Source organism: Corvus kubaryi, unplaced genomic scaffold (genome assembly GCF_017639235.1).
Source record: "Corvus kubaryi isolate FWS band 111438036 unplaced genomic scaffold, C.kubaryi_AGA036_p1.0 37266, whole genome shotgun sequence".
Classification (NCBI taxonomy): domain Eukaryota; kingdom Metazoa; phylum Chordata; class Aves; order Passeriformes; family Corvidae; genus Corvus; species Corvus kubaryi.
The window spans coordinates 7,139,831-7,167,231 of record NW_024581081.1 but is presented as its reverse complement, the minus strand read 5'-3'; the positions used below and the strand labels follow the sequence as shown (position 1 = coordinate 7,167,231).

Below are 27,401 nucleotides of genomic sequence, written 5' to 3'. Positions count from 1 at the left end.
GGAATGAACTATACAATGGACAGTAATTTCATTCACTTTAAGTATTTAATTACAAAGTGAAAACTCAGTCAAGGCTGATAATATCCCAATTTTAAAATATCTTTTACAGAAACCTTCGTTTAGCTTGTATCTTTACAACTGTATTTGCAAATAACTCAAAGAAAACCTTAAACAAACAAAAGCAAGAAAGAATGAGGCAGAAATTACATCTGACAATCAGCAGGAACAAAAACTGGAGAAAAAAAACCCCTGTATTTCATGAGGGACATCTTGTATTCCAACTGGAATGGTATAACCAGGGGTTTCTTTTGCTTAGATGTACATACTTTTAGATGCTGTATCTGAATACTGTCAGTCAATATCAAAGCAAAGATGAAAGGTAATGTCCGAGAAAAATAAATATCTGACTTCAGTCAGTGAGGTGAATTTACCACCAATGTATGGAGGTATAATTCTTTGCAAATTTCCATGTATTTATGCAAGCATAGAATTAGATTTGTACACTGTAACTCAACAACACTGTCAAAACTCTTGAATGAAAACTTTTGGGTGGAAATATACTGAAGTGCTAAGATTTTGAATTAAAATACACAAATCTGGAAAATATCTGCAATTAAAAGGTTAAACAGTATCTTTACTCTCTGCTTCTGCTGCAGTATACTCCTCTTCTAGCACATCAATTTTACATCAGTGATCCCAGATGACCCAAACCAACATTTTCTTGCTTACAGCTAAAAAATTTTTTTAAAAATCCAAAACAGTAACTGAATATAAAATGCTGTACTATTTTTATCTTCAATTTGCAGAAAGTCTGAATATTTGAAAGGATAACTGCTTGAGACTGGTTTCATTGAAGTACTACTTGAAAACAAATTGACACTATTTCTTAAATATTCTATCCATTTCTATACTCACCCTCAAGAGAAACTAAATGAGGCAAAGTATCCTAAAGAGCCCTTTGCACATTTCTGGGACCTGAAAATATCATGCCACATTAATATAACTTGAACATCATCAAAAAAAAAAAACAAAGCAAAACCATGCTGTATGATACTGAGAATAAAAACCAAAAGGAACATAACTTAAAGAAACCTGTGAATGGTAGACCAACTGTTCATTGACTTTTTCAATAAAATGTCATGCTTTAAGAGACCAAACACTGTTTTCATACTTCCAACCTATAAATGTTTTGAGATCAAGTTGTCAAATACGTGCTGTAATCCCATTCAAAAGGTCCTGGCCAGATACATACAGGCAGTACCTATATGAAATGGCAAAATGAACAGAAACACAAAACCAATTCCCTGAGTGCCTCCATTACCTCACCTGTGAGCCAAGGAAAGCCATATTTACCTTTCCTTGAAAATTAATTTGATCCTATCTGCTAAGTGTCACTACACATCACCACTTTTCTTGGTCCTCTTCTGAGCACCCCACCACCAGACACAGACTTTTCTGCCTGCCTCTGAGCAGCTCCAGTCAGACACAGCATCTTTCCGACAAAACTGGAATTCTATTAATGTAACATGTAGAAACAGCAGCTGTATACTATCAGGAAGAGAGTTACAAATTTCCTAGCATGATATATTCAAACTCCTGAAGTGGCAAACTAAGAATGTTTGTTGGTTGTCACCAGGGCAAGTGTCATGCTAAAGGAGTTTGAATTGCATATGGGAACCTGTTCTATCTGGGCAATGAACAGAAGACACTATTTTTTCTCTCTTTTTTAATCCCAGCTTTCTGGCATCTTAGCATCTCATTCTTTTTGAAACCAGCTATAGGCATTGAGATTTCACAATTTTTTTTTTTCTTAATCTGAGCCCAGTACCTAAGCAGATGCAGCTGCAGAACCAGAATCGAATGAAGAATGATTAAAATTGGTGGTATGCATTTCCACATTTATTCCAAATTTAACTCATCTGTGTTGCTACTTCCTACTTATTCTGTTGCATCGCTGTCAGCTGAAGAAGTTGAACTAAAAAGCAGAGCAATGCAGAAACCTAGAGCAGAGACGGCAAACCAGAATAATTTGATATGACGCCCACTCCAAAAGTTTAATGCACCGTGTATATAGCTGGCAACAGCATTTCAGATGTAAAGAAATAAGTTGCCTGGAACACTATCAGAACTTTCTGCTTGCTTGTTTGCATGCACACCAGCACAAGAAAGCGCTCACACTGTATTTTGGGGGGAGGTTGCCCATCTCCCATTGCAGTAGGAACCTGTTCAGCGACGCTTCTCACCATTCAGTTGCACTGCCACGATTCCAACAGAACCACTCTTATGTTCCTCTGGCCTGAAACTTACAAAGCCTTGATGTCTCTATGCTTATCCTAGTTAAAGATGACATCGTATTCCCTGAAGAGACTCAGCATAAAACTTCAGACCAAGCTCTATTCCTTGCACCTGGTAGATAACCACCTCCATGACTGAAGCATCAGTATCGGGTCATTTCAGGAGTTATTACTCTGTGTGTAATTACCTCACACTGCTGTCTAAAAAGTATTACACAGGTATAGAAAACATGTCAATAAAATTATTCCCATCACATCTTGGAAGAAAGAGATAGAAGAGAAGCTCACCTTTGAGCATCAACAGAGAAACGCCCTGATCAAAAGATCTCTACAGATATCGGCAGGCTTTGAACCAAGCTGCTTTGTCAGTTCAAGCTGCCTGAATATTTCATATTTTCTGAATTACACATATTGGCATCTAATTATACAGAAAGGCCAGATTAAATTTAATACCTCCATTGCATTTATACAGACTAAACCTCTATGCTGCAAGTGAAAACCAAAGTATTTTACATATTTAAATGAACAACATCAGACAAGATGACCTTTATAATCACCATTATAAGAAACACAATTACAGGTGACTCAAGACATATGACAAACTTAATTATGCTTAAACATACTGGTTTCCAATCTTTTCAATCATGATAAAAATTGATATCCAAAATAAAAATGTGTTTGAGATTTTAGTTACAGGAAATGCCTAGCAGAATTTACTCCTTTTACATTACTAAATTCTACTGACAGTATCTATCAAAAAAGGCAATTCCGTAACACAAAAAAAACCCCTTCAACTACTTATAGTTAAATATTATTTAACAAAGATGATGTGGATGCTTTTGTGGAAGCATGACATGGAATGAAAATCATTAGTCTGAATTTGATCCTCAAAGCTTGCTAACAATTTGATATGCAGTTACTACCATTACAGAATTGTAAGACCAAAAGATCCATATGCATATACTTAACTTTTAAGATCCCAAGTGCTCTAAAAATAAGCCAAGAAAATGAGACCCATGCTCACAAACAGTGATACACAAACAAGCACAGAATATGCATAACACTGCAAGTCCATGCAAATGCAGGAACACCAATTTTTCAAATGAAACAGCAGAGAGAATACTAACGAGCAGAGGGTAATTACTCATGCTGTATTTGCCCAAGACAACACAAAAGGAGCTCTGCAAGACTGGGCTTCTTGGGGATTTTGTTGTTGTTGTTTTATCCTTCTGTTTTCCTGTGTGGACATGACTTTTCCATGCTGCCCAACAGAAGGCTGCCAAGCGCTACTTCGGAGCATCAGCTCAAAGGATGCTACCAGCTGCACTGCATCACCACCGAGGGTTTTACACCTTCTGTGAAAGCTAGAGTGACCACTGGCTAAGTCCTGGAGGATCACTGTTTAAGCAGAGATGGCCATAGACATAAGCAATAAGCCATTCAATTTCACCACTCACTTTAATGACAACAAGTATTTCATAAAGGTGTGACGTGCAGAATGTAATGACCTCGCACAAATTAGAAGTGGAGACACTACGAGACTCAGAGCAGCTTCTTCCTCATGGAAGCCCACCTGTTACCCACCATTTGGGTTCTCCTTTAATGATTTATTCAAACAAAAGCAATAAAAAGGTTCAGCTTTTCAATTTAGAATCAGATAATCGCTCAAACACAGGATGAACTATAGAAACAATGCGGAAAGCCTATTTGGTGCAGAAAAACCAGCACCGAGGAAGAACATTAAAACCACCACCTGAAAAATCAGCAACACAAAACATGGAATCATTCTGGTTGTGTCACAGGCACATGGGTTTATGTCATACTTAGTTGGTATTTTTTGCAAAAATTGAAAATGGTGTAAAATTGTTGATAATCTTTAGACATCTTCAAATAGCATTCCAAAGACCAGTTGTAAAGAGAAATAGAGAAGCCTTTGTATTACAGATATTATTCAAAACAAATATTTAAACAAACAAAAACGGTAGGTTTCCCAGTGCAAAGCACACTGCACGTGTCTCTATTGTAGGACTTTCTGTGTTGCACCTACCAGAAAAAAAAGTCTTTGAAAGAGAATAAAAATGCTTTGTAGCAAATGATCATTAACAGTTTGATAAATCACACCCTATACAATTGCATATGAAGCACAGAACCTTCTTTTCATAAATATTTCAGTATGTAATAGCGAGTATTACATTAAGCAGCACCACTAGTGCTTTCTGCTGTCCACACAATATTAAGTTTTAGACTAATTAATTTCATCCTCAGTAACAGTCAAATATGCGGTTTTTGGAACAATGACTATAAAAGCAATAGCAGAATTTTTGTTATTCTTTGAAGTACATTCTGAAAACATTTCACTCCTAAGTAGTATTCTACAGCTAAAATGTTGGGGTTTTTTATAAAAAAAAAAAGCAGATTAAAAAATGGACTCTGATAGGCTTTTCTTCTGTTAAAAGGCCAAAACACTGTGAAATATTCTGTGCAAGCATGCATGGTGTGTGTATTGAACAAAAAGTAAAACTGAGTGTGAAAAATTTCCAGCTTCCCAAGAAACCCCTCTGCTACATCTAGTTCCTTGTTTATTAAATGTATCTGTTCAATTCCAGAAAGCTTGACTTTACAAGCAGGCTGGTAAGAGCTTTAGGACTTACACAAGCAATTTCTAAAACAATAAAACTCAAGGATGGCAACAAGAGTTGAGGAGAGAGACTGAAATATCAGCCTTCAAATAGTAGTTGGGGTTTTGGGTTTTTTTTAAAGGGTTAAAAATCTGTTTTCATGTGCATGAAGGCCTTTATTTTATATTTCCTCCAGAAATTAATTCAGTATAGAAATTCTACTTAACATGATTTGGCAAGCACAACCTAGCAATTAGATCAGGAAGCACAGTCCCCCCTAGTTGTGTGTGTACATGCACTACTTACAGGAGATGCTTTCCCAAAAGTGTAACAGGGGCAAAAAAAGGCTGAGAGCAGCCAGGAAAAGAATTCAGCAGACGAGGCAGGAAAACTCGCCCATCAGTACTGGTGGTGAGAAAACCACAAGAGGGTAAGTTTCACTTCCAGCCCTGGGTTACAAATGCCAATCAACCCAAGCCAGGATTTATAAGCAGAATCCAACAGTTTGGCAGACAGGCAATCAATTAAGCTTCACTTGTCTGGAACGCAAGTCTAGTTGTTTTGGGCTGGAAAGCAGTTCTCTTCTTTGCCACGACAGAACCTTCTGACTTTATAAGACAGGTCTGCTCAATGATGAAGCACAAGACCTTCAGTGATTTTCCCAGAACCATCATGTCATGCGGTCCAGAAGAATATAAAGCTCACACAGAATCGCAGCACCACTTGGTTTCACTTGTTTATTGCAAGTGATTGATTCAATCAGGATTGATGCTAGACCATCAACTGGGAAACTGTTTCACCCCCATTCCAGGTAAATTACATGACCTCTAAGTCTCTGGCTTTCCTATCTGCAAAATGACAATAAAAGTTAATCACTTTTATAGCAGCGTTTTGACGGCCTCAGAAGAAAGTCAATGTCTAAAGGGCAAATTAGTGCTATTCATCCTAAAACGCTAATACATAGCGTTGCTTGTCAATGCTTCTATTATCCAACATGAAAAACATATTTTTGAGCATCTCTAAAAATATGAGAGTATTTTTTATCAAATTTCCTTTATAGGGAGCACTGACAGCTCTCAGTGCAGTAAGCCAAGCCTGATTTTTGCACTACATCTGCAATATCTTTTATACTTGGGCAGCTGGCACAGAGTGAGAAAATTCATTAACATGCTAATGATGTGTCCTATTTAAAATTCCAGCTCTGATTATTGTGTGATTAAGTCTCTTCCCTTGATGTCTGCTTCCTTATATCTGCATTACTGTGAGAAATCAACAATTATTAATGAAGTAAAAAATAGGTGACCAATTTATACACAAGAGAAAGACAAACATACACACATATTTTAACATTTAATTTTATTGTCTTATATTTTCCATACAAAATAGTATTATGTTCAGTAAAAAAAAAAAAATCAAAGTAAGTTTTCAAGAAGCTCACAGGCACAAAACAACAATTCAAGTGCCAGATGACAGAGAAATAGACATGTATAGGACCTAACCCTAACCCTGACCTAGTATACGGGTTGGGGCAGGAACACAGAAAAAAAGGCAGAACTGCCTTTCTCTGCAGCAACACAGATTTTATTGGCATAAATGAAACACCAGGCCTAAGGCTGTGAAGTAAGTCAGGTCAGCTACTCCAACTCAAATTACACCTTTCACAGTGCAGACAAAGCCAACACAATTATCTCCAGTTCTTTCAAACAACAGCAAAAACAAATGGCAACAAAATTGTATTCCAGTTCTTTATGCTTTATTCCCTAAACATAAAAGTGCTGTGCAAAATAGCACTGTTTCATAAAGGTGGCCTCTCTTCCTCAAGACATCATCTGCATACTGTTTTCCAGAGTATATCTGAAGGCTTACATTCAGTTAAATGTGTTGGTATCAAACCCATGCTAGTGTTCTCAGATATTTCCATTTTTGAAAGGAGAAAATAGGGTAGATCACATGTAAAGAGTCAGGGACAACGAAAAGGGAAGATGTCAGGTTTCAATTTATGTATCTCTGACTAGTATCTACTTGACAGCATTTTATTTTAACACAAGCTTAGATTTCTCCTTATGCCTACAGAATCACAATAAATTAAAAGAAAATCTACATAGTAAACACTCAGTATTTTGAAATTTATTGTCACAAATTCTGGACAGTAGGGGTCATGTGAAGAAGGTATCTCCTTACAGCCATATAAATGCAAAAGGAGAAGAAGAGCCTATAAACTGATACCATTTCTGTTGTTTCAGCAAGAGTCTTGCAAAGGTTTTATTTAAAACCCTGCTGAACTAAAACAAACATGAGAAGGTACATGTGTATTATAGGAAGTTTAATCATCCTAGAAATAAGAGAGAAACAAAATGGACTGATTAGAAGGTCAGAACCCTTTTCAACTCACTTGAAAATCCAAGGAAAGAAGCGTTACCTCATCTGCATTTCTGGGTTTGTATCACAAAGCACCAAATTTGAGGAATTTTTTTTTTTATTTTATCTAGATTCTAAAAAACCAAGTTCTTATCTAGAAGTGTGTGTGTATATACATTATTTTATCAATTTTTAAAACATTGTCTTAGATGTATCCAGCTGCCTACAAATCATCTTGTTTCTAAGGTAGCTCTACTTATCTACTTGCCTATGAAGAAACTTCATATGCTTCTAAAACAGAGGCACCTTCCTCTCTTCACCCAACCTACTGCTCGTAAGATCCTGAAAAAGGAAAGACATCTCAAAATCCTAGAGATTTAAAATAGCTCTCAGAATTATATTTAATTGTTTAGAGGTAATTATAGTAACTGTACATTTGTAATCAATCAAATATTACTGAGCCTTTTCATTCAAGCAAGCAGCAAGGCCATTTTATCTGCTTCAACTCCAGGAGTAGAGCAGACAAGAGAGTAAGTCAAGTCTAGGAATGACTTTGCTATTTGATAATCTGTCTTTCCCAGTAATGGCAGACAACCTCCCCAGTTCCACCACGACACTACAACCCAAACACACTGCTCATAGTTGTGTGAGAGCAGCACTTGGCAAGCTGTTTAAACTCCCCCTCAGACACAAATTTACTACAAGAACTCTTGTTTTCATAATCAGGAATCTCTTGCACCTCATACATTCAGACCCACCACCAAATGTGTTATAGATGTACACACTAAACACTTAGTTACATATACTAAACATGTTCCTGTAGTCACAGCCAGACACATCTACTGCTTCTGCATAAAGACCACATGTTCCTCTGTATGCGAATACAAGCACAGTGCCAACATCACTATGATAGAAATGGGCTTAGAAAAGAAAGGTTTTGAGAACTGGGCTAAGATAGAATTCAAAAAGTGGTATATTGCTGGGGTATCCCTTGTTCCCCATGGCTTCCCCCAACTCCAGAGGAAACAGCTGAGAGGATATTGAACATACTGCTGATCTAGGTCATTGCCAGACTTTCCTCAGAACAATCACTATGTTTTGTGAAATGCAGAATGATGCATCAAACCCAGCACACCTCCAGGAGATCAGGACTGAGAAAAAAGCTTAACAATCTGTAAACTACTTACCAAAGGCAGTCTCTCCTTGTTCAAGTTCTTGCTTCAGTCTGGTGTAATCATCTTTAATTCTCTCTAATTTTCGTGTATTTCTGGCACTCAGAACCAACAGTTCACTGAGAAGTCCTTCCAGTCCCTCCTTCTCAGATGTTAGTGATCTTATTTCTTCGGCAAGATCCTTCGCAGTGCCAAAATTACCTCCTGCATATTTTGTGGGGGCAGGGGGAAGAAAGAGGAAAAAGACAATGAAGCAGACACTTGCAACATCAGTAGCTTACATAGCAATCCTGGGAAATTAGGCAATTATACTTCCCAACAGCAACTGAAAGACCAACTGGAGGAAAAAAAGAAAAACTGCTTAACTGCTTTGCAAGCATCCACTTCATTAATATTACAATAGTAACAATTGTAGCTGATTTAACCTTACACACACATAAATGGTATTTTCTTTAATTATTGATACAATTTACATGTTTTCAGGAAACCTGTTCGTACGGGTTCACACTTCAAATAATGCTATACTGTAATTCATTGATCATTGCAGTGTTATCTATCAGACCATTTTCTTCTTTTGGAGGACCCCTCAATTCACAGTACATTTGAAATAGAGGCTGTCAACCTGCTGGACCGTGAAGTATTTAATCCCTGAACAAAGCAGCCCTGTGCTGGTTTTTGTAACAAGCACCAGAAGGTTGTTTATGAATGACACATTGCATTTCTTAAATGGCCTCCACCTCAAGCAAAGATCATCAGGAGATGCTCTTCTCAGAGAATATATCCAGAAGTCACAACTCTCCACTTCTGGCTCTCCCTGAAGCATGAAATGTCATGGACAGGCAGAACGCCTCAGCAGCACCAGCTCATGCTGTTCTGGAGTTTTTAAAAATGTTTGGTTCCTTTGGACAGGGATCCAAGTAAAAAGTTCAACTCCCAAGTGGTTTAGAGTGTAGCCTAGTAACATTCATCCACTTAACCGTTCTGAAAACCATTTTTATAAGCAGCTGGAGAGGAATGTTTCCTTACGTCACAAAGAAGTCCTCCATAATAAACATTAAATGACAGTGAGATACTCAACCATTAAATTACTTTTAAATAGCAGTAGAGTAACTATTAAAATGCTACATTTACATAGCTGTACCAAAATCCTTTCAATGATTGAGATACTTGGCTGGGGGGAAAAAAAACCAAACCAACAAATACACTAAAGACCCCCAAACCCCACCCCCCACACTTCAATCTAAAGAACTCTTGACAAAAATAATTTCCATATAGAATTGCCCAATAAAAGAAAGAAGATCTCTAGCATAAGACTTAAACTCTGATAACATCCTAAATTAGCAAAAATTTGGTGATATGATCTAATAAGCAAAGGTACCTAGTAAGTAAAGGCACTTAGAAAATTTAGCCTTGAACCAAATATTAACATAAAACACATCCAGTCACACAAATGTCTTGTCAGCTTCTGAAGTATGTGTAATGACTTTAGACCTCTGAAATCACTTTATAATACCACCAGCATTATTCAGAGGTAAGGGTTTGGTTTCGGTTTTGTTTCAGCAATATAACAAACAGTTGCTTAGACACAAGAGATCAATTTAAAAGTTTATTTTCATAAATCAAACAATCAAATCCACATCAGAATAACCTAAATTATGGCAAATTAAAAAATTATGGCAAATAAAAAAAACCAGCAAAGACTCTGTTGCAAACTCAAGCGGCTGTACAAGGGCAGGTGTGACAAAGGGACGCTGCACTTACCAAAATACTTTGCTAAAAACTTCAGCAAATAAGTCAGGTTTAAAGACTGAACATTGCTAAGTGTGGTAGTCTTTCTTTGCATTTGGTTTTTTGGTGGTTTTTTTTAGTCCCAAGGCTATAGTAGTTTCATTCAACTTCTTCCTCTTTTAAAGCTGACATTTTCTTGTTTCTTTTTAACAGGTCAAAAGTGCTTCATTTCTAATTCCCTGTTAAAATCCTATTTGCCACTTCTGTCTTACAAAGAATTATATAATTAAATAATTACAAACATACTTTAAAAATCATAGGCTCTTATGGCTTATCAGTGCTTTACTGGGAAACAACAGCACAAATTTTATTACCTTAATTTATCATGTTTCCAAATGGGCAAAACAAAGCAGCAAGATAAGCAATACAAAATCACTGGAAAAATGGCAAATATTCAGATGCTTCTAAGGCAACAAGACTTGAGTCCACCTTTATTCACCTGAACTCATCCCAAGCATCAAAGCACAAGAGCCTTAATAAAACATGAAGGTGAGAAAATCTTCATTAGAATTTGGAGCCTGCTGTTAAATTTCAGAGGACAGCACGGAGAAAGGTATGATATTGCATATGAAAGTTTTATATATACTGAATGGATCTGAATTCCCAGAGGAGAAGTTTACATCAAAACTGAGGCTATAAGGAAATGGCATCAGATACACACCCAAAAGCCAAAAAGACACCCTACCTGATGCAGCTTCCCATGACAGCAAAATGTCTGAAAGTCTGCAGTGAAAATTCAGAAGAGCATATAAAAACTCAGGCATCACAAGTACCATTATCAGTGAGCTCTGACCTCAATCACAGCAAGCAAAGTAACTGCTTTCTAAATGTCATAAGAAAGTTGATTTTAAAATTAATATATAATCCATAGCTGCCAGCATTGAAAAACACCCTCCTAGGTTGTTTTTTCGTCGTTGTTGTTGTTTTGTTGTGGGATTCTTTTTTTGTTGAGACAACATCACATTGGATGCCATACAAACATTCTGAAGATGTATGTCAAGATATTTTATTCTGCTAAAACCCTCAAATATTAAAATTCTTCCTTTTGATCAAATAATTATTTTGCCCAAGTGAATACAATAACCGTTACTTTGTCAACTACTTGGAGCTATGTTTTACAGAGTGTTCTAGTTGGCTGATATTAGTTAAGTCAGTCTAACCCTTCCCACAAAACTCAAAAATCATGCAGCCAATAGGACTGCTCGCTCAGAAAATCTGTATAGAGAAAACAAAGCTAAGGAGTTAGTAGTCTAAGAGCAAACCTTAGATTCTGGTCTAAACCACGGCATGAGACAGAGATTCTATGAAGGGGATTGAAGAGCAAGATGCCACTTTTCCCATCTTCCCTCCTGTCTTGCAGTGATGCTCGCTAGAGATGTGCAATTTTAGCCCCTGCATACATGTTTACATAAACATACTGGGTGCAAACTGGTGCAGCAAGCTTGCAGTATCCAGTGCTCTGAACAGGTAACATGCTTGCAGTGCACTGTCATAAGGAACTGAGTATGTACACTTCACTTTGAGGGACTGAACATTACCATTATCTCAAAAGACAGCAACAAAACAAGTTAAATCTTCCTCCTTAATCTCGCCCTCTGGGGCTCTCTCCTGCCATGCATCCTTCATCCTCTACAGAAAGCGACATCAGGTAAGCTCCAGTGGCTTGATGTGAATGCCAAAAATACCAGCCAAATCAAGCACAACAACCCACACTGGAAAAACAGTAAAAATTAAAAAAATGCCCAGGCAGAAAACAGCCCTATAATTGCTTTTACTTAGCGCAAACATGAGTATATTTCCCTTATTTCCTCTCTTCCTAAAATTTTCCTTGTATGGCTACAGCTAAATAGTACTCTGCACATCAAATATATATAGAGAGATAGAGATATATAGATATAGATATATGGAGAGAGAGAGAGAGAGATAGTTACATGCCACAAACTCACGCTCATTATAACAGCTTACTGTCAGATTTTACTATATTGGGCAGATTGCTGCCCATTTAATAGCCTTGAAGTAAAATATCATTATTTTGATACCATTTGCCAGCAACAAATTGACTAAAAATATGGTTTGAAATGCATCCGATTTTGCAAAAAACAAGAAATACATTATTAATTAAACTTATTTAATATCTCCCCCTTCACAATATAAGATAAAGTTAAGGGTCCACAAATGTTTTACTCACACTTTTTCCTCATATTTATGGCAGAATTTACATACAACCATAGTTGCCATTAGTTATACTTGAAGCAGAGAGAGAAGTCTCACCCCACTGAAAACATGTTCATTGTAGTACAGACAAAGGAGTAATCTTTTCATTAATAATAAAGCATATCTATTGGACACTAGCTTAAATGTAGCAAAGAGTAGACTGGTCATTCTTCATCATTATCTATAAATTAATTCTTCATATACTAACAGCACTACCTTTAATAATTCATAAGAAAGTGAAAATTTACATTTTAGCTTAGGGCATTTTCCACCATAGTATTTATCAACGGCACTGGAATTCAAGGCTGAAAATCTTCCACCCTATGATTAATGAGGATACAAAGTGATTTCAACACCACAAAAGAAATTGAAGAAAATAAATATCATTCACCTACTCACAAAGGAAAGGGAAAAAGCTAAAGACATGACAGAAATGTAAGATTCTGGAAGCACTGCCAGTGTGTTTGCACCTCTGAAAAAATAAACTGCAAATGAGGGACAGTCTACCATCTCCTGAAACATTTTACAAAAATCCAGCATATTTGAATTGCAATTATTGTTTTTAAGCAATAACACATGTCAATGCTTTTATGAAGCATAACACAACTGAATGATTGATGTGATCCTGGAAGGTAATTGCCATCTAGAAGAAGGTGAGAGACCCCACAGACATACAGTTGGAGGAGCAATTCTCAGTCACAGAGAGCCTCTTGTACCCAGACTGAATCAGTCACCACAGAACAACCCAGAAATAAAAATTTTAAAAAAAGAAAGGGGTGGGGGAGAGGGGGAAAGTGCAAATAAATAAACCGAAAAGTAATAACATTTCAAATCAGAGGTAACAATGGAAAGAGGGACATCTCTGTCCCCTTCCACAAGTGTTTTCTCTCATCCCCTCCAGAACACAGCACAGCATTTCTACAGGGTGATAGAACCTTCCCTTCACAGCTCTCACATCTAATATGTCTCCTTTGAGCACAAAATCACAGAAAAGGAACTGCCAAAAAGATAACTTGACCTTCTCTCCTGCTCCAGGGATAGCCGCTTGGGTAAGAGAAGCGTAAGAGAGTAAGTTGTTTCATGACTGACTTCTCCAACAGAAGAAAAGATTTTCTGCTGTCTGGTCACATATTATGCTGGGACTTCAGCTACAATGAATTACTCTCGAAGTTCACTGAAAGCCAGTAACATCCAGAAGTCTGACTTGAAAATGAGATTAAAAAGACAAACAGCATAATGTGCTGGTTTCAGCTGGGATAGAGTTAGTTTTCTTTTTAGTGGCTGGTACAGTGCTTTGTTTTGGATTTAGGCAGAGAATAATGTTGATAACACACTGATGTTTTTAGTTGTTGCTGAGCAGTTCTTAGCCTAGAATCAAAGACTCCTCAGTTTCCCATGCTCTGCAAGCAAGTACACCAGAAGCTGGGAGGGAGCACGGCCAGGACAGCTGATCCGAACTGGACAAAGGGATATTCCACACCACAGAACATCATATTCAGCAAATAAACTGGGGGGAGTTGGCTGGGAGGGACTAATCACTGCCTGGAAACAGGCTGGGCACTGGTCTGTGGATGGTAAGCACCACTTCATTGGTATTATGCATCACTTGCCTGTCTTGGGCTTTATGCCTCTCTCTCTCTTGTCTCCATTACCATCATTATTGCTGTTATTTTTAACATTAGTATTACTATATTTTGTTTCAGTTATTAAACTGTTCTTATCTCAACCCACAAGTTTTACTTTTTTTTCGCAAGTCTCCTCCCCACTGTAAGCAGAGAGATTGTCCACATAGTACTTAACTGCTGGCTGGGGACCAACAACAACACAGAGCTGTCTGAAGTCTGAGGGACCATTTGAGAGTTGGTTTGGGGGACACACTAGCATTATTTTTTAAATGAGTTAACAGGCATGCCAAAAAGTACACTGCTTGCACCAATACATGGGGACAAATTTTATTCCGTGGAGTATAAAATGAGGGTTGTGGGAAGACATGACCATACACGGCACTGAATGCTGGAACCAGACACTGCAGTCATGAAGCTGAATTAATCTCAATATGCCTCTGATCCATCAACCAAACTGCTGCTGGAATCAGGAAGAGGAAAGTGTGGAACCAGCTATGTCATCTGACAAGATGCAGACCTGTGCTGGACTCCAATTCATCAAAAAACTGAGCCTTCATGAGAAGGCACAAAGAGGCATTGTTATTTTTGCCTCTAAAACTAGGCAAGTTCTGCAACCACTACGAAACAACAGTTCTCAGAAACAGAAAAGATAAAAAAAACCAGGAACACCTTCCAGTGAAAGACAAATTAAGAGCTGTATGTGGCATGTCTGGGGAAGGACTCGATATCTTACCAAGAACTATGTGTCCATTCATATTTCTGCATGAAATGACAGACCACAGCACGAAAACAAGGCATCCACATTAACATGAACCACAGATGGATGGCGGAAAATGTCCTTCTGCCTGCACTGGCATCTTCCAGCCTGATGGCGCTGTCCCCTCTCTAACATACGCATTCCCAACAGGAATACTTAGTACCAAAGCTGGAAAGCTCGGGGCTCTTTTTGTTACAGTTGGATCCATGCTGAACTTGCCCTCAATAAGCATCAAAGGGCAGCCAAAGAGGCAACAGCCCTAACATTAAGCTTTGTGAAATATGCTATCTAGTATTTATGTCATGTTATTTCTAAAACCATGCTTTTACATTGACATAAGGAAAAAAAAAATCTTATTGTACTGCTGAAAATCATCCCACAATATCATTTCCAAGCAGCTCCCACTTGCCAGTACTTAATGAAACAGAGGTAATGATATTTATAGGATCATGACATATGATCTCTAACTGGTATAGACAGTTTTAAGATCAATTTTTTTTTTAAGCTACATGTCACCTCACTCTAACTCCTGTGCTGGGATCTAATTTGTGTTTGCAAAGACAGAAGGAAAGTTAATGACATGCATCTCATGGATAACTACATGATAAACACAGTATTTCATTCATGCCTGCTTAGCTTCCCATTAAGCCACTTTCTGGCTATCCAGTCCCATGCTAATATGCATTCTCGAGAGGAAAAAAAGTTCTCAAAGAGCCTATGAAAACACTGTAAAATGTACCTCAATAAACCTCTTTTATTCAAATATAGGAAACAGACAAAACAGGACTAAAAATTCATTTTAGTTTGCATCCTCCCTCCTATTTCAAAATTATTTTCTCACTAAGGAAAAACCAGAAACACACGATTTCTTATTATTTCCTCTTGTGTAAAACAGCTCAAAATACAACAATAAGATTCAATAATATTTCTACAGTTGTGTTCACACTTGCTTAAACACCATCTTACTTGAATTTTCTTACCAGCTTCCAATTATTTCATCTGAAATTTATTCCCTAGAAAAATTTCATGCTAAATTGTCACACAATGCTGAAAAAAAGAACAGAGTATCACGTACTGTCATGTTCTTCCTATAACTGACTGCAAAATTTTATAAGCATGTTAAGAGCCACTGTAAGAAGCAGCTGTTAGAAAAATCACATGCAGGTTTCTAAGCACTGACATTAAGGTGTTTTTTGTAATTAAAAAAAGACCTACCAGATGCTAAACTATAATAGTTCATTGATGAGAATTTACAAATGTGCATATCAACAGTAACACCTCATGGCATCAGGAGTACTTGTTACCTATAATTACCTAAAGCTACTGACTTAAAAACTGGAAAAATACAGGATCCTACTAATTATCTTCGGAGAAAAATTCTGGGCTAGCATCTCCAGAGTATTAATTATTAGTTATTTGTCCCAACAGGCCAATCAGAAGTAAGTGAGGTGCTGATATAAACTTTCTGAATTATAACTGTTGATAGAAATACCTCTTGAATGCGTAAGTATGGGCTTATTTTCTTTTTCCTATACAAAAGCTCACTGGAATTTATTTATTTTATGGCCTTCAATAATCCAAATATTCACAAATTTTTTTTTTTCTCTTCCAAATTTAATTTTATACTTCTTCCCAGAATGAAATAATAGGAAGGAGAGGCATTTATATACATAGTATTGTCTCTTGCATCTTTACAGTATCATTTATCATACAGCCTTAAAATCCAAGGTGCTGTATTGACAGCACTAACAGAACTGTTATGCTTACACTGTATTTATTGTGGTATTTTCCTCTAAAAATAATATCAACTATATTCTTACATTTTTTGGGGCAAATACATCAGTATTTTAAATCAATGTATTTGTATTAGAAAGTACAGTCCATATAGCAAATTAATGTTGTCTGAAGCTGTCAAGATAGCCATTAAAGGCTGAGGTATATATCACGCCTTCCAAGTCATCACATCATTAAGTCACCACATATGAGCTCTGAAAGCTAATTTTCACTTAATAACTCTATTCTTTAGCTCATCTAATCTAACTTTTGGGATACAGTCACCTTTTCGTTTTGACACTGTTCCAAAGTCACTTAACTCTTTCTGCTTCCTCAAAAATGCTACTTTAATCAAAAATGATGTGACATCTGTATAGAGAAAAACAGTTGTTCTCAGTATGCATTAGTAATGTTTTTAAAGACATTGTCTGAATGAATTATGTAACTGCTACATAAAAAGAAGTAACAGACATTTAACCCTGACTGGTGTTTCGAGATTAAATGAAAACCTCTGACTTATGAGCAGTAAAATTTATTATTACTGCATATTTACATATGGACACTATAATTCCTTCTGAATGCCATACTGTTCCAAGAGTGTCCTTAAATAATTGCATATTACCCAACTGAACATTCTTCCAACTTCTAACAATTGAATAATTATCCAGGCTGTTCAATAACATTGTTCAATAACATTGCTGAGAGATCAGGAAATATGTACATAAAGAGTCTTGCTTAAATCTTAGCCAGTACTTAGAAGGTTAAAACATGCTTCTTAACTATGCCTTCCTTAAGAGGTGCCTTTCATTTACTCCTAACACAGGAATACAGAGAAACTAGAGTAATTCAGCCTCCTCCATTATCCACTGTTCATTGGTTTTGCCTTATTAAGTAAAAAACAAAAAAACAAAAAACAACAAACAAACAAAACCAAAAAAACAAACAAACCCCACCACTATTTTTATCTCTTCCTTCCTCTTTCTTCTTCTGCATTTATCAAATTTTTTCTTCCTGACTTGCTTCTCTGCTAGCTAGCCGCAATTCGCTCCACATCCTGGCTTTTCTGATTTTATTCACTGCATGCTCTAAGACTATTCCTGGTGTTTTCAGATTTTTTTTTTTTTCTTTTTTACTTACAGGTCATCAGAGAAATAATTTTCTTTTTATTCTTATATCTCCCCTGTGTCCTCTATATATAACTTTGCATTTTACATAAATAAGCTCCATCACATTGACTAAGTGTATCAGTATCTTACAATGAGGTAAAGAAATTACAGTATCCACTGTAACCAAATTACCTTTCGTCCTTGATTTTCAACCATGCTATGTAGAATTCTGCCTTAGTAACAAATTAGGATTGTACCAGTCACAGTCATTAAAATTCCCTGAAGCAAGAGTGAAAAAAGAAACGGTGCTTCTTATCAGTACGAAGAAATTGCACTGATACTTCTTAAAAAGCATAGAAAGGCAGTCAAAGAATTGTAAAAACAGTTTATAGAAAGAGCAGCATTAAATTGCCTTTGGAATTCATTCCTGAAACAAGCAACCTCTTTTAAGAGCTAACAAGTATAAAATACTGTTATGAATGTTTTGGAAACGGTCCTCAAGTTGTCATTCACTCTCTCCAAGTGTCAGACTGCAATACAGCTTTTCTGGCCAATTGCTTCCTACATGCAGTTGCAGGTCCAGTTTATGGGCTGCTTTGTTCTCAAGCCATAAAACCCCATTTCTGAAAGTGAGAAAATTACCTACATTTACACAGCCTATGGGTAGAGAAGGACGATTGCCTGGTTTACCTCTTAGAGGTGGAGAGAGAAATAAAGAGGATTTCCATTTAAAAAATGCATTGTGAGAAGTAAGGAAACTGAGCGTGCCCAGCACCAGTACAAGATCTGGGCTTTAATTTCCTTTAGGACTTTGCTCAAACCTGACATCATCCACTTCTGGCAAACAAAACATGACACTGCAGAAGGTGTCATTTTAAAATAATTTGTATGTGCAATACAGATTCTTGCACATAATTGAAAAGATAAATCACATATGGAGAGCTACATCTCATCTTGACATGTATCAAAAACCCTTTAGCCTTTCTTTACTTGGTGTAACACTGGAAAACTCCTTGTACTCTAGCCCTCATTCCCTTCTACTCAGCTTCTTCTCTGAGGGCAGGTGTCTAGCAGAGAGACACCTAGTGAAATACTTGCAAACCATTTGCTGAATTAGAAAACCCACCTCTTCCAACTTAAGAGAAAGAACTGAGATCTGCCTTTTCTCCTTGGTGAACAGTGCAGCAATCCCAAGCAAGTACCATGTAAGGCTGTTATGTATCAGACTCTGTAATCACATTTCAGTGTTTTACTGGTTGTAAATAACATGCATGAGTGCTCCAAGGATGAAATTGCTCTTTCGCTGCTAGCGTTAGTTGTTTAATGATCTGAACAGCAGAAGCTGCCAATTATTGTATTCCATTTTAAAGTGTCATTTAAAGCCACACTTGTAATTATGATACCTTAGCTATAAATTTATAGCTTAGCTAGAGAGCTCTAAGAATGTAACTCATAGAGTCCTGGAACAGCTATTGATGATTATATATCAATTTCACCTACGGAAAAATACCATGTGTTTTGCATGTTTACTGCCTACCACACAGCTTCAGACTTTTGCCAGGAGTTCCAAACTGTAGAGAGGGACCTGAAGTACCTTACACAAGGCATGGCATAGCCCTGTTGTGCTGGGCTGGCCACGACTTCAAGGGATCTACATAAGCACATGAACAACTTTTCCTAGCAAGTCTGTTATGAAGAGGTCAACAACTGCTCTAATACACTCCTTAAGAATGTTAGTCCTTCTCATCACTAAAAACTTACCTGAAACAGCCAGCATTTTGGCTTCGAGTAGAGCTGGTAGTTGAGTCTCAATATCACTCACTTTCCTCCTCAAAGTACTGCAGAGTTTCTGACTCATGCAAACCTAAAGTGAGGCAGACAGCCATGATAGAGAATTTATTAATGTAAAAGTATAAGGCAGTTCAAATGGGGCTTCAAATGTTCTTGGTTTACAGACATGACATAACATCCTGAAGCAAGGTAAAAAAGCTTAATAAAAAGTGATGTCTTCACAGAAACACCCAACACGAATCAAAATTTCCAGGCTGTGCTGCACATTCTATTATTAAAACAAGGAATGGTATTAGCATTAGCTACCTGCACGAGAGAGGACATGTTTTACACCTAGATACTGAGGCTGCACACAGAAGAAAGGCCATCTCACAAATTCTGTACAATTTCAGTATTAATAATCATGCTTGAAGTGGAGCATAAGTAAACCAGTATTTGGAGATTAAAATGCCATAAGATACCATGCGCACTGACTTTTATACAAAATACACCATGCTCTGCATTTTAACTGAAAAAAAAAAAAAGGCAAAGCAGCCTTATTTTTTTGCACAGGCAACAACTAAGGCTATACCAGCTTGATATTGTACTTTGTTTCACAGTCAGGACACACAGAGGACTAGGGTTCAGGTTTCTGATTTTCCCTTGCTCTCTTTTTTATCTTTTTAACTGGAGGTCCTTCAGCAATCAATCAGCTTTGGTATTGAAAACACGGAGAGAGAAAAGAGAAAACAAAATATAAAGGAAATTCAGCTGTTTCTGTACCTTACACTTCAGTGTACACTGCCACTTCAGAAGGAGCTTATGCAGCATGCAAAATTTATACAAGCCCCACATATTCAAAAATGTTGGCATTTACTCCATATTGCATCATTTGGGAAGGAAAGGAAAACGAACAAACAAAAACCCTTCACTGAACTAAGGCAAATCCCTTGTTCTGGAGGCAGATGTCAAACACTTAAAATTGTAGCTGACACTTAAGAAAACATTGCATTCATTGGAACCAAAGGTAAAGCAATAATCAAGATAGGCACAGGCCAGTTCTGAAATGATGTGATGTGAAAGGAAATCTCCAGAGAGAAGTTCCCCTGCCTTCCTTCCATTTTTCCCTCCTCAAAAACAAATGCCATGCTTGTTAACAGAGGCACAGTTATCAGTTCACTTTTTAAGAGCAAAATTTTATAGTTCTAATGGTTTATCTGTTTGTACAATTAAATTATAACAGTTCATATATGACAATAGCTTTAATAACACCTTCTTCCTTTACTGAGACTATCTGTTAACTACAAATGGGTCATATTTTTTTCTTGAGTCAACAGAACTATCCTCCAAGCAGTAACTGTTACTTCTAAAGACTTCAGAGTCATCCTATTAGTTTAAAAACACATATCGCTTCTGCACCTCCTTTAATTTTTAAATACCCAGATATCTCACTTGGTTTCAGTACACCCTTATAAGTGACTCACCAGCTAATTCAGTTAAAACATTTTTAAAACCCCAAACCTGTCAGAGGTGAATAAACGTGCCTAAAAAACCCAAAGGCCATGTCTGTCGCCCATCTCTAAAATAAATCTGAAAGTTTTTAATGACTTCTTTCCAAGCAGTACTCTCTCTTTAGGGGCACTAAATGGCTCAGTGAATTGCAATTAGATGGGGAATCTTTCAGCTCCAGGAAAACTGCATGAATATATCCCATGCTGATAGTAACTTAAAGTCATTATCACTAGACAGCTGTTTGGCAATTATGCAAAATAAGCTGGGATGTTTAATCAGTTTCTAGTGAGCACTGTCCACTTTGTAAGCCCTACTGTCAGAACAAAGCTTGCTGGCACTCTTTATTGATGGACCAAATGCAGGTACCAGAGGCAGAAAGGCAGTCCCTCCAACTCAGAGATGATTATTCTGGAACATGAGATAAGTAGGTTGCCGGGCCTCTGCTTGTATCTATGTCACATGTATTCTGTAGATAAATGAACATTAATCTTCAGACCTATCATATGGCATAGTACAACAAAACTAAATGAGCAAGTGGGAAGGACAAAGTAACATCCCCTAAACTAATGGCACTGCTTCTACATTACATCAGGTCCATTCTACAAGCTCCAATTCCTTTCATTTTTTCTAATTATTTTATCTTCATAACAGATACCATTATTCATGACAGTAGCTTATTCAGCCACAAAGGAAAGGTTATATCTTAGCTAACAAGGATGGTGAACACTCACAGAGCCAGTGTCCTTGGCTTCCAGCGAACACCATCCTCCTCTAACCAGCCTGACTGCAGGGGCCTGTGGCCTCAGCAATGCTCTTTCCCTGCTCTCAGTGACCAGCTCTGCTGTGACCCACAGACCAACAAGCTCAAAAAAAAGCTCAACAAGCTCAAAGTCTAAAAAAACTCTTTCAGTTTCAGGAAAGTGGTTTTGCAGCCAAGTATTACTGTATCTATTTAAAAATCCTCTTCAGTGGTTTCTGAGGTTTTTTTAAAGCAGAGGGTTTGTTTTAAAAAAAAAAGCCTCTTGTTTAGGAATATACCTTACTAATCTGCGTTCAGATGCAAACGTTACTCGAAAAAGCAGTCTATCTGAAACCAGTAGGAAGCTGGTTAGCAAAGATATGCGGAATCAAGATGAAAAGCAGCAAAATATCAAAGGCAAGTTTGTCCATTGTCATCCTCTTCCATCTTTCCAGCGTATGATGTTAATCTAAAGTGGCAAAAACAGGGACAAGGACAGCAACTAAAGTACTGGAATTGACCCTCTCTCTCCAATCATCTCAAGAGAAAAGAAGTTTTGAGTAACCTTCATATTTCTTTATAACAGCACCTTCGAAAAGATAAAGAAATTTTGTTAATGATGCCTAAAGGAAGGAACTGTCTACCTGGTCTCCCACACAGCACAATCTTGCCATTAAGGAAAGCAGATATTAATTTCTGAAGGAAGGTGTTGAATAGGGGACAGTGTTCCCTTCATCAGCAGGCAAAAGTTAGCTTTTGCAGCCACAGCTGAAAACAAGAGAGATGAGGCAGAAAAGGCCATAGAAATGCCAGAGGCACGGGGGAAAAGGACAGACCTTTGACAAAGGAATGCTTTCGCCATACAATAAAACTGTTTCAAAGACCAGCTCTATTTATTTTGAGATGAAAATAATAGGATGAGATGATCTGCATAAACAAAATAGGAAATTATTTGGAGGAGTCTCACTACATGCTTCCTATTTATCTTCCATAACAAATAAAAGTAATCACATAGGAATGGAATAAAATTAAAATAGTATTTTATCTATTGAAAATTTAAAGAAAAAAAGCAAGCTGTGAAATTCTACCTCACAGACTTCTCTACTGTTACCCAATGTTTCAGATGTTATTGAAAAGGTCTCTAGATACTATGGTGATAAATTAAAACCTCATGAGACATTTTCTGGGGAAAAGGCAAATTCCATACCTTATGGTTTAGCTTGCAAATAGCTTGAAACAACACTTGAAACATCACATTGAGCTACTGAATGTCTCATTCATTTTAGTAGATGAGCTGTAGGTCAGTTACAATAATTTCCTTGATACCTCATTCATAGTCATTTAAAAAATACAGGGGGAATCATCATAATAGTCTGTATGAACTTTCTCAAGATGTGGGTCTAAGCAAGGAATAAAGAAAAGGAGCTCAAAGTGGAAGAGAAGGAAAGAGTGATAATGAGATGCAAAGCTTCAAATTATCTTTTTAACAGTGCACAGTGAAAATGTTGGTCAAGATGATTAGGAAGAAGAGATTATAGACAAAAGTTTTAGTGATTTAGGTGAGTGCTATTAGAGAAAGAACATGAAAAGTAAGTTTATTTCAGAGTATAAATTCATTATTAATCAAAACCCAGAAATATTTTTTGCTCCCTGTTTCATACAGATCTATGTGAATAAGCTAGAGCAAATGGAACTTTTTTTTTAGAGCATTCATGGAGCAACTGAGCCATTCTGAAATTAAATTTCAGTGTTACACTTCTTGAGAGGAGCCCATGAAATAAGAAAAATTAGGAAAAAGTATTAACATTTCTGGTTAGAAACAAAAATTATGCTGAATATACTATATCACTTTTCTTTGTATTTTTAAAGGGGTATGAAAATGAGATTGCTAGCTAGATTATTAGTGAAATGGTTGGGAAAAGAGGTACTTAATTTATGCTCTTCCCTTTACATCAACAAAACCAGTTAGAGAGGAAAGTAAGAGACTCTGTATTAAGAGCTAAAACATTCAGCTATGACCATGATTTCATGAAGCTGAGTCTGTTCCTGAATAGAGACCTGAGCAAGAGGACTGATCACTAGTAAAAAAGCCAAGAAAGAAGAGATTACTCCATCTGCTTCCTGAAGTATTATAATCTCTGTGACCTGTTCAAACAAAAAGTTGGGGAGGGCTTTCCAGTGCATGCTTAAAAATATTTATGTGCAAAATCTTCTTAGAAGGAACACCACAAAACCAACTTCCAAAACAAAGACAATTTATTAAGATGCAAGCTGTGATCTGCTTCCGAAAACATTCTGAAGAACTGAAAACGTGTACTTACTTTGGCAGTAGTTTCTTTAATGGACATGCTGAACATTTGTTCTTTCTCCTGAAGGCTAGAAGGAATTAAAATAAAATAAATAAAATAAATAAGTAGAATAAAATAAAGTTAACCTCTGCTCAACACAGTCTGCTACAGAAGACACATTTTCATACAGAAGTGTTAAACTGACTCGTACAAACACAACAGAGCCAACATAAAACCAAGATAAAAACTACACCTAGTTTCAGGGTTGCTAGTGACTAACAGCACCTTTACAGTTCTTTATTAATGAGTATACAGCTTTTACTTACCATTTGAAACATAATTACAATTATTTGTGTAATCGTAATGTCTTAGAAGTTCCTGGCAATGTCCAGGACTGGTGCTTTGCTAGACTATCATCCAAACACCTAACACAAAGGCATTTCTGACACAAAGAATTGGCAGTTTACTATCCTCTTACAACTCAGTTTTCACCTCTACCAGAAAAAGTTCAACTACAGTCACTTGTTCTCACAGTAATTTTACGTGAAATACCAGTACTCAGTTTCTTCAGATCCAAAAAACCTACCAAATATATGTATCAAATTGATGGAACAGTGGGCTGAAATTGAGGCATCACCCATGCTTGTATGAACAAATTCAAGGTTTTCTTCCACATATTATAAGCAAGTAGGTTTCCTACTTTTATATTACCAAATCTAAAGTAAACCTTTGCCTTTGGTTCTTGTAAATAAATTCACCATTTACATTTTTAACATGAAGTTCAAAAATCCAAGTCAAATCAAACATCAGGAGTTTGGAGAGAGATTATTTTTTGCAACTTTAATACTCCTCTCTCTCTGGCTTAGGAGGAATACACTTTTTATGCAGTGTTCAATTACTTTATCACATGCTACTTTCTTTTCTGTCAAACACCTCGATTCTGTGTACATGACAGCACTCTCCATTAGCAGCATCTCAATTTTTCCTCACACCTGTGTTACAAAACCTCTACTTCTTTCATGATCTACCATTACTGTTTTTCCCAAATAAGAACTATTAATTTATTTCTGAGCTTTTCTCTAGTGTTTGGCACTGAAATATCCAAACATTTCAGAGACATCACTGGATTTATTTCAACGATACTCTTGCATGGTAAGGCAGTGTTGCATTCATCTTACAAGTGGAAGAAACACAAGCCACTGTTATTCAGAAAGCACACTATGACTGAGTGCCTGTTTTGACATGCACACAGTTTCTGCTGCCTGTGCATTTCTCTTTTCTATGCATTTCAGTTTTCTTTTGAGAACCTGCTCTTATTTTCTAAGCACAGCACTTACTGAGCCCTATTTCAAGAGTCAGCATTTTCATGAGCCTGAATCCCAAAGCATGTGACGTTGGACTTGCACTTAGCTACTGATCACCTACAGAAAGGCTGGTTGGACCATCTTGCCCAACTGCACACAGGAGTGAAATAGCCTCAGAGGCAGAATTCAGCACATCACTTAATCACATTAACGAGGCATCCATTTGCATCGCTATCCTAATACCCGGCTTCATGGAGCACACACCTTTTCTATCTACAGCCCAGCAAGGCCTGTCACCTCATTACCACCCCAGCACCTGTGAAATGCAACAAACAGAAATGCAGCTGCCTTCCTATGTAAAAGTTTAATGACATTTCCCACATAGCAGTCTCAATTTTCTCCCTTTTCTACAGCAATATATGTGCAAAACACAAAGTATTGCATGTGTAATGATGCCATTATCAGCTCCCTGCTTGCCTCTGGGCATGCCAGAGGGAATGAACTATTTAGCCATTTCTTTTCTTATGCTTTGGAGCTCCCAGTGACTTTCAGCATCTCCTACAATTGGCATCTGAGCTGGTCAGGTTATGTAAAAAAAAAGATGGGCTTTGTGTACAGAAGTCAAAGAGCAGCAGCAAGGCTGCAGTGTGTAATTGAATGAATAATGGGTGACTGACCCAATTGTACTGAAACTGCCTTATAAAATTCAACTCAAAAGAGCCAGCCAATAATAAAATGTAAAGCGCAGTTATAGCCAGAAGAACAACAATATATAGCTGGCAACTCTATCCAACAAATACCTTCTGTGTGCTCTTCCTCTTTTCTGTTTACTTTCCTCACAGAAAGCCGCCCCAGGTTCATACATTTCACTGCTCTGCAGAACTCACACAGCTAACTGGAACAGAGATCAATTTTTAACTTCTTTTGAAACAATGCATCCAGAACAGCACTGCAAGCTAGGACCCAGTTGTCAAATCTGTGTTGCTAACAAGGTACACAAGCCCATGCAGACTCTCAGGACCAGGTGCTGAGTGGGAAAAAACACTCTATACCCAGATTTCTTTTCTATGAGTCTCTAACAAGTCACTGAAAAATAAATAAGGAATCAAATACTGCCATTTCAATGACACCAGAACTACAGTTTTAAGATGATTTTGCAGAACTATAGTTTTAATGGAATTTTATATTAATCTGACCTATATCAATAAAGGATATCATTAGTAAGCAATTAATGTGACACAAGCTAGTGATAGCTGGATTAACCAGGGACTCAAAACTAAAGATCCTTTTATTAGAGATACAGCATTCACAAAGACTCTTACAAGTGTATTTGTATTATTTATTGTATGAATTTCACAGTAGTACTCTCCTTCGAATCCTTGTTAGCCTTCAGAATGATATCATAGGAATGCCTTACCCCTTGTAGAGATTAGCCCATCATACAATGCACACACAGCAATCAAGACCACGTACAAACCAGCCATAGTTACCAACTACAAACTGCTTTTAACTACATTTATTCCCAGGTTGTTTTCTTCTACAACAAAATACTGTCACAGAGAAGGCCCTCACAAGCTTTCCAATTAGCTGACAAGGTAATGACCTACAAGAGTAACCAGGCAGTCAATACTGATTCATTCTACCAACAAAGAGCTTTAACAGCCATGATCTGTTACATGTGACTTGAACCAGAAACAGTATTTTCTTTTACAACCACCCTGGAGCATCGTATTTCATTTTAAGAGGGGCATTCTGTCATCTTAAAAGCTGCTTTAGGTATTACTACAAGGGTAAATGGCTTTAGAAAGAGCTCCTTGGAATAACATTAAATTCTTGCCTGGGAAGGCATCTACTCGTTGCTGTTCTTCTCTGACAGAACAGCTAATCAAGAATTTGACAGCTTCTCCTCACAGTCTTAGCAATCCATTATAAGGACCATTTAGAGCTTACTTCTCAAATTCAGTATAAGCTAACTCCATCACAGAAAAAGCAAAGTTCTTGACCCAGCTGATGAAAGGACTAGAGTAAGACAGGAATTCAATTAATACAAATTTAACTGACTAAATACGAAGGAAAAGAAAGG

The 27,401-nt window shown here is 37.1% G+C and overlaps 1 protein-coding gene across 1 annotated transcript in view; it reads right to left on the bottom strand.

Annotated features, from left to right (window-relative positions):
- Window positions 1-27,401, bottom strand: part of DISC1 (DISC1 scaffold protein) — a 189,506-nt gene that overhangs the window by 88,392 nt on the left and 73,713 nt on the right. Inside the window, 3 exon segments of the mRNA XM_042025244.1 lie at window positions 8,458-8,646; window positions 19,467-19,569; window positions 24,048-24,102. Coding sequence (XP_041881178.1) covers window positions 8,458-8,646; window positions 19,467-19,569; window positions 24,048-24,102 — 347 coding nt within the window.